The sequence below is a fragment of the Pholcus phalangioides genome, unplaced genomic scaffold, assembly GCF_987345545.1.
Source record: "Pholcus phalangioides strain wild (caught in Gottingen) unplaced genomic scaffold, Ppha-v1.0 ptg000028l_1, whole genome shotgun sequence".
Lineage (NCBI taxonomy): Eukaryota > Metazoa > Arthropoda > Arachnida > Araneae > Pholcidae > Pholcus > Pholcus phalangioides.
Window position 1 is genome coordinate 3,193,516 of NW_028301618.1, and position 17,365 is coordinate 3,210,880.

The 17,365-nt window shown below is 39.2% G+C and overlaps 1 protein-coding gene across 2 annotated transcripts; it reads right to left on the reverse strand.

The window, feature by feature from the left end:
- Positions 1 to 482: 482 nt before the first annotated feature.
- Positions 483 to 17,166, reverse strand: LOC149067770 (pyrroline-5-carboxylate reductase 3-like). Of its 2 annotated transcripts, XM_089252341.1 has the most exons (6): positions 16,992 to 17,166; positions 13,284 to 13,348; positions 8,674 to 8,859; positions 5,749 to 5,958; positions 2,875 to 2,967; positions 483 to 689 (listed from the first exon to the last, which is right to left on the reverse strand). In XM_089252341.1, the coding sequence occupies exons 1-6, from the start codon at positions 17,053 to 17,055 to the stop codon at positions 504 to 506; spliced, it is 804 nt and encodes a 267-aa protein (XP_089108467.1). In that variant the 5' UTR covers positions 17,056 to 17,166; the 3' UTR covers positions 483 to 503. The 2 variants fall into 2 exon arrangements, with proteins under 2 accessions (XP_089108467.1, XP_089108468.1); XM_089252342.1 differs by lacking the exon at positions 13,284 to 13,348 and having other exon boundaries at positions 16,992 to 17,116.
- Positions 17,167 to 17,365: the final 199 nt, after the last annotated feature.

Here is a 17,365-nt window from a genome sequence, read left to right on the forward strand (position 1 = left end):
GTATTCTGTGGGGAAAATGCATTATGTACATTCTTGAATACTGTAAATACTATGTTGCTGTATATTTGTAATTCTGTGTGTGTGCTAACATAACATGAATGTGTCGAGAGTCATGTAATCATTGAATATGCTCTGGTAAAATAACGCGCACATAATTACCATTTGAGAACATATTGTATATATAAATTTTGTTATATGTATGAAAGTTTTTGGTTTCTCATTTGTGTTTTGAAATCCTTTTGATTTTATCCATAAAAACAGTCAAACCCGGATTTAAAAAGAAAAATTGAAATAGGTGCATCTCTGCTCATATTTAATGACTAGCTTTAATATAGATAATGAAACTGTTGATCCCATCTGATTTGTTAAAACGAGTTTGATTAGATGCTTCAACCACATAAGTCCAAGTAATAGTAACTGGATTCTTATGGTCTAGTAAATGTCTGGTACCATCACTTAATAAGGAATAATTACACAACCAATCCTGGCAGCAACTCATTTATTCATTTTTTTTCACCTTGTGCTATAGCCTTGTTTGTTGCAGCTTCAACAGCATCCATGAATGCAGATCTAACGCCAGCTCTTTCGAGTGCATGTACACCACTTATTGTGGTACCAGCTGGAGAGCAGACAGCATCTCGTAGCACATCTGGATGTGATCCTGTCTCCAAAACCATCTTACCCGCACCCTGAAATAATACAAGTTATGCATGTGTAAAGGTAATATTGCAAGTAATGGTTTTTCATTAATGTTTTCGGTGTTTATAGTTTATAAAAAAAACCACTAAAACCATAAGTGCAGTTCACGTTGCTGAATGTAGTCACACTTGGAATCAGGTTTGATAGCAATTGCTGCCATTTCACCCAATACTGCAAAACTTGTGAAAAAGGTGGCTATACACATAACTGAAAGCTTGACAAATATGCACAATTTTTCCCCTTTTGACACTACATGGTACAAGTATGTAAGAATATGTTGAGTTTAGGCAATAATGTGCTCATTTTTGCTGTTTTTGTGTATGAAAGAAAAACGCCAATAAAAAATACCAATACTAAGTAGAGCTTATTGAAGAGTGAAGACTGGTACAAGAGTTACCCACATGGTTCCATTTCACACCTTCAGTTTTGCCTGCACAAGCATAGCTTTTAGAAACATACATGAGCAAAATTCATTCAATCTTCAAGCCCCCTTGTACAATCGAAATGCTTGCACAAATTCTCCTTCAGATCCTCGAACATGCTTGTAAAAAAAATACTGAACATGCATGCTTGTTAACTTTGCAGTTACACATGTAGCTGCCTCAAGACAGACACTACTGTATATGAAAAGGAAGCCTGCCTTGAAAGGAATTGAAAGTTAGTGCTTTTATGTGCACCTTTATAAAACTGAAAAACTTGTCTGAAACAGTATAGGGATGTGGGACGAATATTTGGCTACTCTTTCACCCCTTTTGCTGAATATTCAGTTTGGCCAAATATCTGTGTAAATGTAAATCAAAAACTAATTTTAAAAAATTATAGTAAATGGAATTTTTCCCATAAATTAAAAATTTACTGATCATATTTTATTGTGGCCCTTTCTGCGAGAGAGGTTATGTCAGGGTGAATTTCTAGGATAAGAAAAACACGAAACTTACAATAAAATTTTCCTGCAATAAGGTGGAAGTGAGCATGAATTATACACAAGCTTACTAACTGAAAGATGTACCTGGACAAGATACATATTGAGCTACTGAAAGGGGCAAAGAAAATCTAAAGAGGAAAAACAAGAAAATGAGTCGTAAATTTTATGATGCATTACTAGTTGGGAGTAAATAATGGTTGAGACATTCTTTTGATTCAATGTCAAATTGTAACAAGTGTTGGAAAAAAACTTTATAAATAATACAGTGAAACCTGTCTTAAACAGAACAAAAATAGTCTTGTGAATAATTAATGCTTTTTCCATCATAGGAAGCCTCTTTAAGACTGGAACTGCCTAACGTGGAAACGTAAATACAAAACCTGCTAAAACAAGGAATTTTTGGCCAAGTGCAAGTTTTTGTCCTTTGGATGGGAGGAAAGTTAGGTCGTTCTGATCCCCCCTTTTTGTTAGGCAAACTCTCACTTCTTAGAAAAACCATGAATGCTTATTATCTATCTGAACTGGTTCTGGAGGTCAGAATTTGAGCTATTTAAAATTTAATAAAAGCTTGTTTAGCATTTCATTTATGATGGAAATGGTGACTTTTGTTAGAAAACACTCCTATTTCTTAGAAAAAGTTTGATAATTTTGGAAGAGTAACACGCGAGGGAGACTGAAATATACCTTTTCCAACTTCTGAAAAATTTCCTCTTTGGTGAATCTGCACATCCTTTTTGCTGTTTCTACAGCAAACATAAGCACTTGGATCTTTGCGGAACAAAGAATTTATTGGACAAAATTATAATACTTGACAACAAAATCTGAGATACCTGCTGATCCTCATCTGCAGATAATAATGAATGTAAAAAAGTAACGAATGGGGATGATTACGTATTAGATGAACAAAAGAAGAATTTTGAGCATACAAAAATCAATTGCGACATTGTTGGTAGTATTATACGGTGAATGTGTTCTGAAATATATGGGAGGATCAGTGTGACCCCCCCTTCCATCTTTTTAGGTATACTGATTCGTATCTCTATTGCTATGAAAGATAATGAAAAAAAGTTTGTATTTCAGATGTTTCCATAGAAAATGAATACTAATTTGTATTTTCTCTCAAAGTACTATAATTTCCAGTTCTGGGCCACCTATTGTTTATGAGACCAAGAAATACATACACAACAGATAATTCATCAATTTTCAAATGACAATATTTTTGTAAGATGTCAGAAAATGGTCGTTCATACCATGACTGTCTGAGCTGCCAATTCAGTCGCTAAGCTTCTAGGTAAGCCCATCTTCACGCCTCCATCTGACAAAGCTTGGATCACAGTGTATACCTAAGATTGTGATTAAGATTAAATTAGAGTCTGTGCAGTCCAATTTTATTTATTTATAATGATGAAAAAAAGTTCACAACTGCACACACACACACAATACCTAGACATTTCAGATAAATCACATGCACTGATTGTGAGAAAAATGTACGCGTGTATACAGGCATTTCCAAGACAATGTCTATACATAAGCTACCTCTTGACATGGAACAGGTTTGACTGCCAATGGCACACCACTGTAACCGAATGTTGTCTTCAAATCAAGCAAAACAAGAAAATGGAAATTGTGATACATATGTTATGTTAATCATAATTTTTATATAAAATTGTTATTGACAAGAGAACATCAAACTGGTCGAAAAATTGTGTGTTGAAACAGCTAGATCAGTATTCTTCAACCTTTTTTTCACAACTACGGACCACTGAAAAAGGTTGAACAGTTCCATGGATCAGCAATAATGGAAGAACTAATTTGCAGATCATCCAAAACGAATTAATTGAAAAAATAATTTGAAGACTGAAATTAAGGAGAAATAATTTGAGGACCGGCAAAAACTAAATAGGATAAATAGTTTGCAGACTGGCAAAACGATTTCTTCAATTTAGTTCAAAAAAATTTGAACAAAAGTTTGCAGACTGGCAAAAGAAGGAACAGGGGAAATATATATAATTTACAGACCTGCAAAAATTAAATGATGGGAGTAATTTGAAAACTGACAAAAAATGAACGTGAGAAGTAAATTGCAGACCAACAAAAGCTCAATACAGAAATTGAGAGATATAAATCGTGGGAATAAGTTGAGGATCGGCAAGAACTAAATTGGAACTAATATGGAAAAAATAATTTACTGACGGGCAAAAAATAAATGGTAGAAATAATTTCAGGACCAGCAAGAACTAAAGGCCCGTTTACACGAGGCAAGCGCTTTAGTAGGCAACTTAATTTTAACTTACCGATTCTTCTTGAAAGTGTCCACACGTATAAGTGGCAAGTAGATGCTCATTGGATAATTTTTACGGAGGCGGGCGCAGTTAACGCATGCGCGCTTCAGTCTACTCAAATCCACGGAGAGAGAGAGACGCAACGTGCGGGAGTATAATGGTAATAATTTTTTATTTATCAGGCATTCAGAGAGGTGCTTTTTTTAAAGCTCATAGCTTTCGTAACGATGGATGAAGATGATCAGGTAGAACTTAAGAATACTGTGATCAGAGCCACATTATATGATATTTTTTTTAAAGAATATAAATTTATTCACTTAAATAAATTTATTCAATAAAAAAGGAGAAACTATATCACTTGCGCGAGAGGAACACACTGAGCAAGAAGTAGGTCACGCAAGGGAAACAGTTCGCTTGTCCCCTTTTTTCGCCTCTGCACCCACGTAAGGGGGGCGAGAGATGACGCCACAGGGGAAAAAAGAATACACAACATATTATAAACTTATGTAAGTCATCGAGAAGAAATATAAGATTTATCTATTTCTCTTCTAAGTTGTAAATACCGATTATATGATATTTTAATCTATGTTAAAGAGGAGATAATTATGAATTATGTAAGCCGAAAATACGGGAGAAGATTCTTGGCATTCGTAGGAAATTCTAAGGGTTAAAAATTAAATAATAAAAATTCATTAAACAAAAATTATTTCCAAATTTTCAAAATCATTATTATTTTTTTAATTTAATCTATAGATGACATCTTTATATTAAATATTTGATCATGTATTTTTACAACAGATGGCAGCAAATTCGTTCTGGACGAGAGAAATATTCGAAACCCCCCTCCAGTTTTTAATATATACCCACCCGATATATATTTTTGAATCTTCAATTTTTTTCCACTCCTGACATCACGTCGACAGAATATTCTATAGCTTTTTCCAACATCGAATAATTTTTAGCTTGTTTGTTAAGGTAATTTTCATTTCTATAGTTCAACAAACATTCATGGCGAATATATTTTTCAACAAACTTGAAGCTTGTGTCCTCTGGCCACCTCACCATCCAATATTTCTGCGGAATTCTAGCGAAACTTCAGGAGACGACGGAGTATGAACAGGTTCACGCTTGAGATCAAAATAAACCCCTCCGTGAGAGAGCAAAATGACCCCTCCAGCGCGGCAGGCCACGCCCACTGGCGCATGCGCATACGTCTACTTAACCGGAAAAAATAGAACCGTTCTTATCTGACTTTCCAACTAAATCACTTCTGCACTTGCGCACTTGTCAACTAAAGCCGTGTAAACGGCCCTTATCGTCTGCATACATCGTATCGTACTTGGCAACTAAAAATTAAGTTACCAACTAAAGCGCTTGCGTCGTGTAAACGGGCCTTAAATTGGAGAAATATTTTGCACACCGGCAAAAAATAGAGGAAATATAGACAGAAATAAAAGCTAATAAAGGGATGGCAATATATATTCAATAAATCTAAAATTACTTAGCAGCAATATTAATTAGGCAAATATTTCGCAGACCAGTGGTTGAAGAACACTGAGCTAGATCATCTGCAACTGGCAGCTGATTGACTGGTGCATCAACCTCTAATTTGACTGGTTTCTGGTCAAGAACAAAACCTTTTCACAGTTGTTTAGAATTGGACTGAAAGCGATCGTCCTGACCTAAGCATAAACATTTCGGCAGGTGTTTTCAAAAGTGTTCTTGCAAATTTTTGTGAAAAGTTTCCGTTAATGCCCCCATTTTGTATGTTCCCATGCGTTATCCCTTTTTTGTTGGTGTTGTGTATAATGTATATTCTCAAATTATTACATCCATACTCACAAATGCGGGTCCACTCCCAGATACTCCAACCACGGCGTTCAGCTGATCCTCTGAAACTTTTCTGCATAGCGCTATCTTGCCAAACAGGCTTTGAATGATGGTTTCATCGCTTTCCAAGCATAACTTATTCAAACAGTATGCTAAAACTCCTGTCTGCACCTGCATAGGAGTATTCGGAACCGTCCTGATGATTCTGCAAGGTTTAATCAGCTGATGGATGGAAAAATTTGCAAAGTCAGTAGATGTGTATTATTAGAAAAGTGCGGCGACATTTGAATGAAATAACACTGATAATACAACATTTCTATCCAGCAATCAAGCATGATTGCGCACAAATAACTCTGTACATATGTGCTGCAATTCAGTATCATGTTAAAAATATGTTCGATAGTCAGCATGCATACAAATATCGTTCATCAGCTTCAGCTATATTTCTTCTCCCAAGTATATGCCAAATATGCCTAAAGCCTCTCAATGGTCAGATCAAAGAAATTATTAATGCGTTTTGTGAGCACTGTACCGTTTTGAATGGGTCTGTTTTGTGTTTGGCCGAGATGAAGATTTCTTTTTTCTGTGATTTTGAGAGTATTAATAGCAAGTGATTTAACCTATGGTCAAATGATTATCAGCAATTGTTTGTTTTTCCCAATGGCTGGCGTGATATTTGGTTTCTGATCTTATAATCCATTGATAAAGTCACAACCACACCCCTAACAAGGACAACCTAGGGTAGTTTATGCTAGAGACTATAAGCTAACTAACTAGGATTTTTATAAAGAGAGAGAGGGGCAAACATGATTTTGCTACGCCCCACCAGTGCAAAATTTCATATACAAAAATTGTATTATTCTTTCCTAAGATTTACCGTCCCCGTAAAGTCTGATGCTCAGGGCAGTTGCCCCCCCCCCCTCTAATTGCAGCCTTGCATAGGCAGATACAGAGAAATGCCATATATACTCGTGTATAAGCCACGTGTTTTTGTTGAAAAATTAGTTCATTAATTTGGTGGAGGGTGCAGCGGCAGCTAATATAAGGGTCAGTTTTCGAAAAAATATTGACCCCCCACTTCTTTACCAGCTCATATATTTACATGGTCTTCGCACAGCTAGCTTGAAGATCAGCGACGTCATTGGACTACTTTAGATGGCGACACTGATCAGTATAGTGGTTTTTGTAGCTATGGTCAAACCCCACGGAATCAATGATGTTAAAACGTCATTGGCTTTGATACCCTTTGCACTTGCAACAATTTTGTAGCCTTTAGATGCGAGCATTAACAAGCCTTTTTGAGATTATTTAAGGAATTTATAAAGCGAATGGATGAGTTCCAAAGGTAAAAGAACAACAAAAAGCGGTGCCTAAAAGAATACCAGTATTTGCCCAGTGGGTTCACGAGGCATAGAACTCTGTTTCCACCGAAACCATCATCAAATCCTTTAAAAAGTGTATCAGTTATATGATGGACAAATCTGAAGATGACATCCTCTTTGAAAGTGACAATGGCAATGAAAGGACAGTTGAAGATGAAAAAGCAAAGATGCCACACAGCATAATGACTTGGCTTTTTCGATGTAAAGCTTGGAGAATATCGGAAAAAGTAATGGATTAGAAAGTTTGAATCATTTTTCATTAACCTTTTTTGCATGAAAAAAATAAAAAAATATACAAATTCTTTACCCCTCTAAATTGCTCTGATTTTGGGGGGGGGGGGGTGAGGAGGGTTGGCTTATACGCAGGGTTTCAATTTATTGCGGTTTTGGTGGTCCTGAAATTAGAGGGAGTTGGCTTATACATGATAACCCAAAAAATTTGTATTAACACAGGCGGAAGGTGGAAAATCAACATCTGAAGTCGACAGCAGACCACAGATGAATGAGGAAGTGTGAGTGCGATCACATCGTTTTCAACAAAGCGGCAGGAAAAACTTGAACCCATGCTACTGCATTAAATTTTGTGTGAAGCTCAGTGATTCTTGAGTGAAAACAATCCGCAAGATTCAACAGACCTTCGGAGATGAAGAAATGGTCACTACACCGATAAAGGAGTGGTACAAGATGATCGCACATCAATGGGGAGTGGAGCACGTTCTGGCAGGCCCTCAGCATCCAGAAACGAGGTTGTTATTGACCAAGTGAGGTCTCCGGTGATGCAGGATCATTGAATCACGATCAGAGAGCTTGCAGACAAGGGGAGCATTAACATTGGACCTGTTCATTCTATTTTGACTGACGATTTGCTCTTCAGAAGATGCAATGTCATGCTGTCAGTCTTCTTTGACTGCAGTGGTGTGGTTCATCATACGAGCACACACTGCACGGCACATCCATCACCAAGGAATACTACCAAGAATTTCTGCGTTGCAATTGGCAGCTCCATCACAATTAATGCAGTAGCGTTGTTCATGATAGTAACGTTGTTCAAGTTTTCCCTGCCATTTTGTCAAAAAATAAAAAATGTGGCACCTCACTCATTGGCTGTCTGCCAGCGACTGGTAGATTTTGCTGGCAGGAAAAAATTTGTGCTTGCACACTAGGATCGTCTACACATCTACGCTAAACCATGCCTCCCTAGCTTCACGCACAAAAAATTATGGCCGGATACTCTTTGAAAAAACTTTGTAATTGATTGACGTGGACCAGAAGCGGATTGAAGTGCAGTAGAAAATATTGAGCCCCTTAAATTAGTAAAAAGTGAAAATTTAAGGGTTTTGTGGGCTCTTCAGAAGTCGGGGGTCCAGGGCGTGCCTCCGTGAAATCTGTGTCTGACATGGAGTGTGTGTAGCATATACAGCATAAATATCCTCACTTGTGATTTAAATTTTTTTTTATTTCAATATGTACATTTTTTCCACCAAATCCAATCTAACTTGTTCTGGTTCCGCACAGAATGACCAGAACGTTTCAGGATTAGGAAAAAAACAATTACCTCTTCCAATTGGCTGATCCTGATTCCACTCACCACAGATATGACCAGTTGATTCGAGTCCCATTTACATTTCTTCTGCAGATCTCCCATAACCTCGTAGACTTTGAACGGCTTCACGCATAAAAGGATTATGTTTGATATTTTCACGACCTCCACATTGTCGTGCGTGATGTGGCAGCCCATGTTCTATGAAACGAAGCAGATAGAAATGTAAAATTGATTAGAAATACTTAAAAAAAGACAAATTTTTTTCTCAGTTCATGCAATGTCTCGCTCCTCGCTCTGAATGGTCATTTCTATCTTTCTATCCTACGTGCCATAAGTCAACGGTTGGTTATGGGCAGAAATTAAATTGCATAGTGTATATGTCAAGGTAAAAGCCTGGAGATCGGGAAAACCTTACCAAGGCAAGTTGGTGAAATCCCGAAATGCACTTTTAAACGTTTTTATTTCTCAGACTTTTATCAAGCCAAAGCCTATTTTTAATTAACGAAGTAAGTAATAATTATCATTATATAATTAATTTATCTAAAAAACATAACATTCATAGCTAATTAATTAATGATAATTTACTGCTTAAATAACCATCAGGAACTAATACAGGGTATCCCGTAATGGCAAAGTGAAATAACTCTGAAACAGTGATCGACAGAAGAATAAAACGAGTGGTATGTTTACTTTCAAAGCTGTAAAAATCATATACAGGAATTCCAAATAGTTACAAATGTTGCCGAAAGGTGGCACTGCCCTCTGAAGTCACAGTGCTGATTCGGAGAAACATGCTATAGACTGTCCTTCACAAGCAGTTGCTGCAATTGTATCACAATCGATTCAAAATGTGTATCTTTCGCAGAAGAGAGGTGACACAAACCATCACTAATGAATGGCACGTTGCGGTTTCAGAACAATTTATCGTCTGAGGTGGAGGATCAACAAGGCACTTTGTGTTTCATGTATGGTAGGTCCTAACCATACTCCAGCTCCATACTTGCAACAGTTTTGTCTTTCTCGAGGAGCTCTTCGGGAATAGTCATTGCTTTCTAGATACTCCACATTTACTAGAACAGGCATCGATTGGCCACCATACTAACCCCCTACAAGTACTTTCTGTGGGGTATATTGAAGGACACTGGATGAGCTTCAAGATTTTATCTGCAGGGCATTTCCGTCGATTTCCGTGGAGACACTTGAGAGTGACTGAAAACTTAGTTCTTCGTTTGTGTCATCTCTGTTCTGAGAAAGGTACATATTTTGAATCGATATGATTGCAAAGACTACGAGGTGTGAATGCAAGTTGATCACCCCATTAAAAAGTCTTGCAGCAAAGAGCAACAGGCCTACAACGGATACATTTATTCAATCATTACACTTCACTCACACAAGATTCCTCGAAAGGCTGGTTAAGAGATAACGGCTTTTAGGAAGAAAATTCATCTCTTCCTCGACGGGGAATCAAACCCAGATTTCTCATTTGCCGGATGATTTTCTACCCTCAAGCTATGGAAACAGAACATTCTGTCCTTGGAACATATATACAGGGTGATCCAAAAGTCACGCAACCCGTTATAAAAAAAATTAATTTGACAAATTCTCTACTGATTGTAAATGAAAAGTTTTTTCATAGACAGCAGTACTATACTGTTCAAGATGGAAAGTTGTTTTTCTTATCCCGTTTTCCATGCTCACTGATACGCTCTGTTTGTTGTATGATCAAGATGTTTTTTTTGACAGAAGAAAAGAATTTTTATGATTAAACAATATTTTTCAACTCATTCGTTTGAAGCCATTATTGAGGCGTTCAAAAGTGAATTCCCAAATTTTTCTCTGCCCAATAAGGCAACAATCTTCCCATTGGCATCCCATTCTCGAGAAACTGGAAATGTGTTGAAGACCGCAGGTGAAGTGGGAGTCTGTCTGTACTGAGCCAGAATGGAATGTGCAAACTAAATGACAAAACGTTAAAATGTTGTACTGTTCACACAGCCATGAAGAAATTGGAGTTTAAGCACCTGTCGTGTTCGGGTTGTTCCGGAGTTGGAAGCTCCAGATCAGATCAAATGTCAGAATTCAGTGCACCGAAAATTTGTACGTCTATCATGAAAAGCCGCTGCATTCGATCGAAATCAGTGTGCAGTGCTCGATTTCACGCAGTAGGAAAGTGTCTGTCCAATTTTTTATTTCTCTAAAGAAACGATGGAGGGGAAACTGCATAAGGATATTATCTTGTAATTTATTGCACTGTTGGATGAAGATGAAAGTTTTTGCTTTTTGCAACTAAATGGAGCAACTTGTTAATACATCTAGATAAGGCAATGAATTACTCCACGCACTTCTCGATGATCACCTTATTTCCAAAGGATTCTGGCCACCAAGATCACCGGAATCTGAAAAAATTCCCTGATTTTTTTTTCTTCTTGTGAGGACACCTGAGGACAAATGCACAAGAATAACCCCTATTTCATTGAAAAAAGAATGCACGCTTGCATTCACGCAAAATGTTCACAATTTGAATACATATATAACATTTTGAAACATACTTTGTTTTTGTATCCACAAATGTTGTCTTATTCAAATATAACGCCACAACAGGCAAAACGCCCAACGAGGTGGCTGAGAAGCTGAATCTTATAGTGGGGAAGCTTGCATGGAATACAGAAACAATTCAAGTTTTTTGTAACAGCAGTTACCAGTAGATGGCAGTAGGCCTACGCACTCAACTGAAAGCAATCATTGAATTAAAATGACATTCACACAGGCAAACAAAAAAGCTTTCTCTGTGTTAGAATTTGATAAATTTCAGTCAGTGGTATAGGTGCAGCGGAAGTTTTGTACGAAATATAGAACAGACGCCCACTGACAAGACAGTTCATGTGTGACACGACAAGTTCAAAGAAACAGGATGCTTATGTTATGCAAAACAACGTGGTCAGCCCGGTCCATTTGCAGAGACTAAGTGAAGTGTGGGAAACATTTACGAGAAGCCCAACGAAATCAACCCATCGTGCAAACCAAGAATTGAGGATTTCACAACCAACAGTATGGCGAATTATATGCAAAAAAATCTTCATATGATCCCATACCGATTGCAAATGCTGCAAGTGCTTACTTTGGAAGATTGATACAAATGTTTGTACCAAAACACGCAATGTCCAAGCGATTATTGCGATTTAGTGACGAAGCCACCTTTCATCTGTTCGGCAAGGTAAACCGCTACAATCTATGAGTTGGGGGCACCAAAAACCCTCGTGCAATAGCTGAACACCCCCTCCCCCCAAAGTTAATGTGTTTTGCGCTATCCCTGCCTCGTGTGTACAAGCCATTTTTTTTTACAGAGTGAACTGCAGCCGGTGTAGTGTACCTGGTTACAGTGTTTGCCAATATGTAGCTAGGCACATCATTCACACATCAAAATTCAATTTTACCCCTCAAAATTTCAGAGGAGTCAAAATACTCCTTTAAATTTTAAGTGCGTGTATTTCTTTTCTTTAATATAGTATTTATTGTTTTTCATTTACAAAATTACTCCTTACAATTTTGGAGAGGAGTGAAATTACCCTTCACACTTCAAAAACTTTTTCGGATAACACAGCCCGGATATGCTACAACTATGGTTAATGCCACAATTACAGGAACATTGTGATGACTTCATTTTTCAACAACACAGAGCTTCCTGAGGAATGTGTGCGAGTACCTTAATGCTGAATTGCCTAGTCGTTGGATTGGACAAGCTTCTTAAGATGACGTTCCTCTTCTGCCATTGCTCCCATGCTCACCAGACTTGACACCGTGCGACTGTGTCAAAGATCCTGTGTTCGTATCCCCCCCCCCCCCTTTGCAGTGTGATTTAGCAGAATTGTGTGGACAGATCATGGTTGATGCAGTGGATCGTGTCATGTTGGGGAGAATATGGCAAGAACTGGATTATCAAATTTATACTTAGTATACCCTAGCAAGGCTTCACATATTAAACACCTGCGAGGTCTGTCAATAAACTTGAATTTTTCCTATATTTAGTGCAAGGCTCCCGTCCATTGTACCCACCATAGCTTCCCCCATAATAGCATTCTGAAACCCCAAAGGGAATTCTGAATCGCCCCGTATATATATATATATATATGCTCCAAGGAAGCAAATGTGAGACCAAGGTTTGAGTCCCTGTGCAGGCAGAGACGAATTTTCTTCCAAAAATCATCTCCAAATATGACGTCTTTCGAGGAATCTTGTACTAACGGTTGGAGAAGACTTTCTTAACACTTCACCCATAGTTCGAAAAATAGATGGCAGCACTATAACAAGCATTACACTGAAACAAACTTATGTTCACAACACGTACACAAACATTCCAACATGGCTTCGAGCTCGTACCATAAGATGAAGTTAAGAAAATTATTCTGTACAGATTAAGCAACCTGCGCCCCACTTTTTATTGATACCAAATCAGGAATTAAGGACTACTCTGCTTTCTGCAAAATTTATGCTCTATTTGGTCGCCTAGAAAATATGACCAGAGGTAACGAATAACTACCATATTATCTTATTGACGTCTAGAATTTCAGAAAATTATGCCGCAGTGAAATTTAGATTAAAAAGTGACTCTAAGCATTACAAACCTTGAATTTTTCCAAATTGGTTATGGTCGGTGCGCTGGCTATAATGTCATCTGGTTTGGCAGTGCCTACAACAAAAATGTCTTATTAGCCTAAGGAAAAAAACCAACAATTCTCACAGACATTGATGCTGAAACCTGGGAAGTCCCCCGCACTCGGGACCTGTTCCTCTTATATATGGTGCTCCTTAGGACAAGGGCGTAAACAGGAGGGGGGGGGGGAGTTCTGTACCTAATATACAAACAGCAAACAATTTTAGAGTCCTGGGCAGATGTCCATTTGAAGGTTTTAACAGTTGGCTGATGCAAAGATATATTTACGAAAAAGAAAATTTTTTAAACTGTCCTTGCGAGGAATTGAACCCACGTCCTTTCACTTTCCGGGTGAATGCTCTAGACTACATAGGCAACGAATATCTTGATCTATCTTTGGAGTTTGTGTGCACTGAACGGTGTCACTTTTTAATCTAAATTTCAGTGCGGCATAATTTGGATGACATAAATAAGATAATGTGGGAGATATTCGTTGTCTAGTGGTCTAGAGCAGTGGTTCTCAACCTTTGGAAGCCCATGGCCCGGTTTCATTTATTTTTGTAAGTGGAAGGCCCAGTTGAACACATGATTAACGGAACGTGAATGGGGGAAAAAGTAAACAGCAGATCAATCGCGGCCCGATATGAATGATGTTATGGCCCAGTACCGGGCCGTGGCCTGGCGGTTCAGAAACACTGGTCTAGAGTGTTTATCCTGAAAGTGAATGGACGTGGGTTCAATTCTCTGCAGGGGGCAGTTGAATTTTCTCTCCCTCTTAAATATATCTTCAAATTGGCCAGCTGTTGGCCTTCGTATATGATATCAGAGTGACATCATTCTCGAATGTGTCTGTTTGCCCATGCGAGAAACAATGGCCCCTCCTCTCCAAATAGACATTGTAAGTGGCTTAGGGGGTTGCTTCCCTCATTACAATAATCTATGAATATACTACTACTAAATCAGACATGCACCTCGTCCATATTCCTCTGCGGACGTTCTAACGAATTGATACACGTTGGAATGTGTGTGCACATATAGTGAACCTTCCGTGAGGTTTATTTGTGTAAAGCTTGTCATATGTGTAGTGCTGCCATCTGTAATCAGTTTATTTAAAGTGAGTAAAGTGTAATGAATAAATAATTATACCGTTGTAGGCCTGTTGCTCTCTGCGGCGAGACTTTTTAACATGGAGATCGGCTTGCATCCACGCCTCGAAGTTGGGAACTGCAGAAAACCAATTTCAGCCAACCACCACTGCGGCGATGGTGGAGTTTGAACCCGCATCCTCGTAATGCGAGTATGTTATGACCACTCGACCATCACAGCAGCTCTATGAATATACTGTGGTGCCTTGTAATTCCATGCTTTAGTTACCCAGGACTCTGTGATCATGCAGGAAATTGCTAGATGGACTTGAATGCGAGAATACTTTCCTCGCAATACAACACTTTTTTTTTTTTCATTCCGAGCACGACTCAGGTCTATCGCCATAGGTAATTTACTACCTAGCGAGTTGTGCCGGAATTGTAAGTATGTGTACCTAACAGTCTGAGTGCGTATCTAGTGTTATGTATGATTTTTCAGTGCTGCCATCTATATCTCAGAAGTGAAGTGAGTGATGTGTAGTGACTGAATATTTGTACTGTTTGTAGGGCTGTTGCTCTCTGTGGCGAGACTTTTTAATGGGGAGATCGGCTCGCATTTGCACCTCGAAGTTGGGAACCACAGAAAACCAACTTCAGCCGACCACCATTGTGGCGACGATGGGGCTCGAACCCGGGTCCCCGCGATGCGAGTCCGTCACTATGACCACTCGACCACCACAGCGGCCGCAATACAACACTGAATACAGATTGGTTTTGGATTGCAAGGCGACTGTATAAAGTCGGCCTGCTTAACTTTTTCTGGGTATTGCGGGCCACTTCATTGGCTTGAAAACATGGTGCAGGCCACTTAAATGGTCTGTATATGTGCTGCAGGGGTCCCATAGGCATTCGCAGAATTTTCTCAAGGAGGGTTGTTTTCCCTGCAAAATAACACTATAATCTTGGCTCAAGGGGATTAGAACCCCAAAACCCCTCCTTTACATACGCCAATGGCAGGGGCCTGTAAGTGATCTGTAAATTCATTCCAAACTGTTAAGTGATCTGTAAATGTGGCATAGGCCACTGAAATGATCGAGCAATATTTGAGGTCATGGCCATATTCACCGACAGTGTCAAGCTACAATCGCAGGTTAAAGGATTAGCGATCGACACGGATTGGTTAAAATCCTCAATTTAACCAATCCATTTCGATCTTCAATCCTTTCACCTGCGATTGAAGTTTAAACTGTGTTGGTGAATACGGCCATTAGAGAGCCACATTTGGCCACACACTTGCACTTATGCATCACTGGTTGCTCACACGTTTTGCATACTATGTATCACTCTTTTGGTCCCACACATGCTTGCACACTTTGTCTTTCACTATTTTAGTCACTTACGTGCTAGCACATTCTACATAGGCCTACAACTCTTCTTGTCATTCACATGCTCACACAAATTTTTGGTCACTCACAGGGCGGCAACTTGGTCAGCCGGGACAAGCACGCATCTTGGCACCACCTTGTAATGTTGAAGGGTGAAATTTGCGCCTCTTCTCGTGCAGCAAAAAGGGCATTTTTGCTGCAGCCTTCCGTCCCTTGCTATGGTGGCCGAATGGTCATAGTGATGGACTCTCATCGTGAGGGGTTGGGTCCGAACCCCACCGTTGCCATAGTGGTGGTCGGCTGAAGTTGGTTTTCTATGGTTCCCAACTTTGAGGTGCGAATGCGAGCTGATCTCTCCTTCAAAAACTCTCGCAACAGACCTACAAAGAGTACAAATGTAAATCAATCATATCACATCACTCACTTCACTTCTGAAATATAGATGGCACCACTGAAAAATCAAACACAACACTACATACACACTCAAATGTTAGGTACACACACAGTAACACACAACTCACTAGGTAGTAAATCGTCCATAGATGGTGATAGACCCGAGTTGTGGCTCGGTTCGAAAGAAAGCCTTCCGTCTCCCGTTGCAGCCCTAGTCACTCAACATGCTTGCACACTCTATATATCGCTCACTGGCCACCTTCCCATCCTCTCCCAACTTTCTTGACCACTCATTCATCAAATTTGCCGCCCCCCCCCGGGGGTCATTCAAGTATTACGTAAGCAGATTTTCAGCCATTTTTGACCGGTCCCCCCCCCTTTCCCGTCAGCAACAATTAGAATTACGTCAGGCAGCTTAGAATATTTCATGTCTTCACAAAGGGGTGGTTGATAAGCAACCTTCAAACCCATCACCTCCCCCCTTGTGCAAATCCGAACCCCCCCCCCCCCCGGTGCTGACGTAATACTTTAATGACCCCCTTCGAACTGACGGGCTTCCCCCTCTCCTCTAAATACGCCTCCGGTTGCGGCCCCCTGTTCCCAAGGGTGCCACAACTGTAAAAAGTCTGGAAAATTCCCAGTTCGGATGTTGGTTGGTTCAAATTTTCCGGCCTCACACTAGCGTAAAATAAATAAGAGTAGCGCAGTTACTTCGTTCAAGCGGATAAGTGGTATCAGTGCCTTCAAATGCGCCTAATACACGTGTTATTTTTTTCCATCGCAACTTGCGGATTACGAAACGAAACCTTCACTCACCCGTAGATATCATCCCGGAACAGATAGAAAAAGCCATGTTCCCGGCACCGATAAAACCTATCATCTCGATTTAATTATTTCAAGTAACTACAGTATTCGAAAAGAAAGAGATTAACGTGAGCAATCCCCGGCATATGGATTTGTAATCAAACAGTTCTAGTTGAACTGGGTAAATAATGGGAGAAGGCAAGAAGCTATATAGAAACCTTTTAAACCTTTTTCTTTAGTAGAAGTGTAAGAAATGGCAAACCCACCGGGCCCGCGTCGTTTCAAAGCTAGAGAGCATCATCATCAACAATATATATGAGACCACTGAACTATAAGGGACGTTTAATTATAATATGAGACAACGAAAACTCTCTGTCGTCTGCTAC

Excerpts from the sequence above, each read along its gene's own strand:
- LOC149067770 (XM_089252341.1), bottom strand. The coding sequence starts at position 17,055 with ATGATAGGTTTTATCGGTGCCGGGAACATGGCTTTTTCTATCTGTTCC. Across the intron at positions 8,860-13,283 it reads CCAATTTGGAAAAATTCAAG|AACATGGGCTGCCACATCAC; the intron begins GTTTGTAATGCT and ends TTCGTTTCATAG. Across the intron at positions 5,959-8,673 it reads GGATCAGCCAATTGGAAGAG|CTGATTAAACCTTGCAGAAT; the intron begins GTAATTGTTTTT and ends TCCATCCATCAG.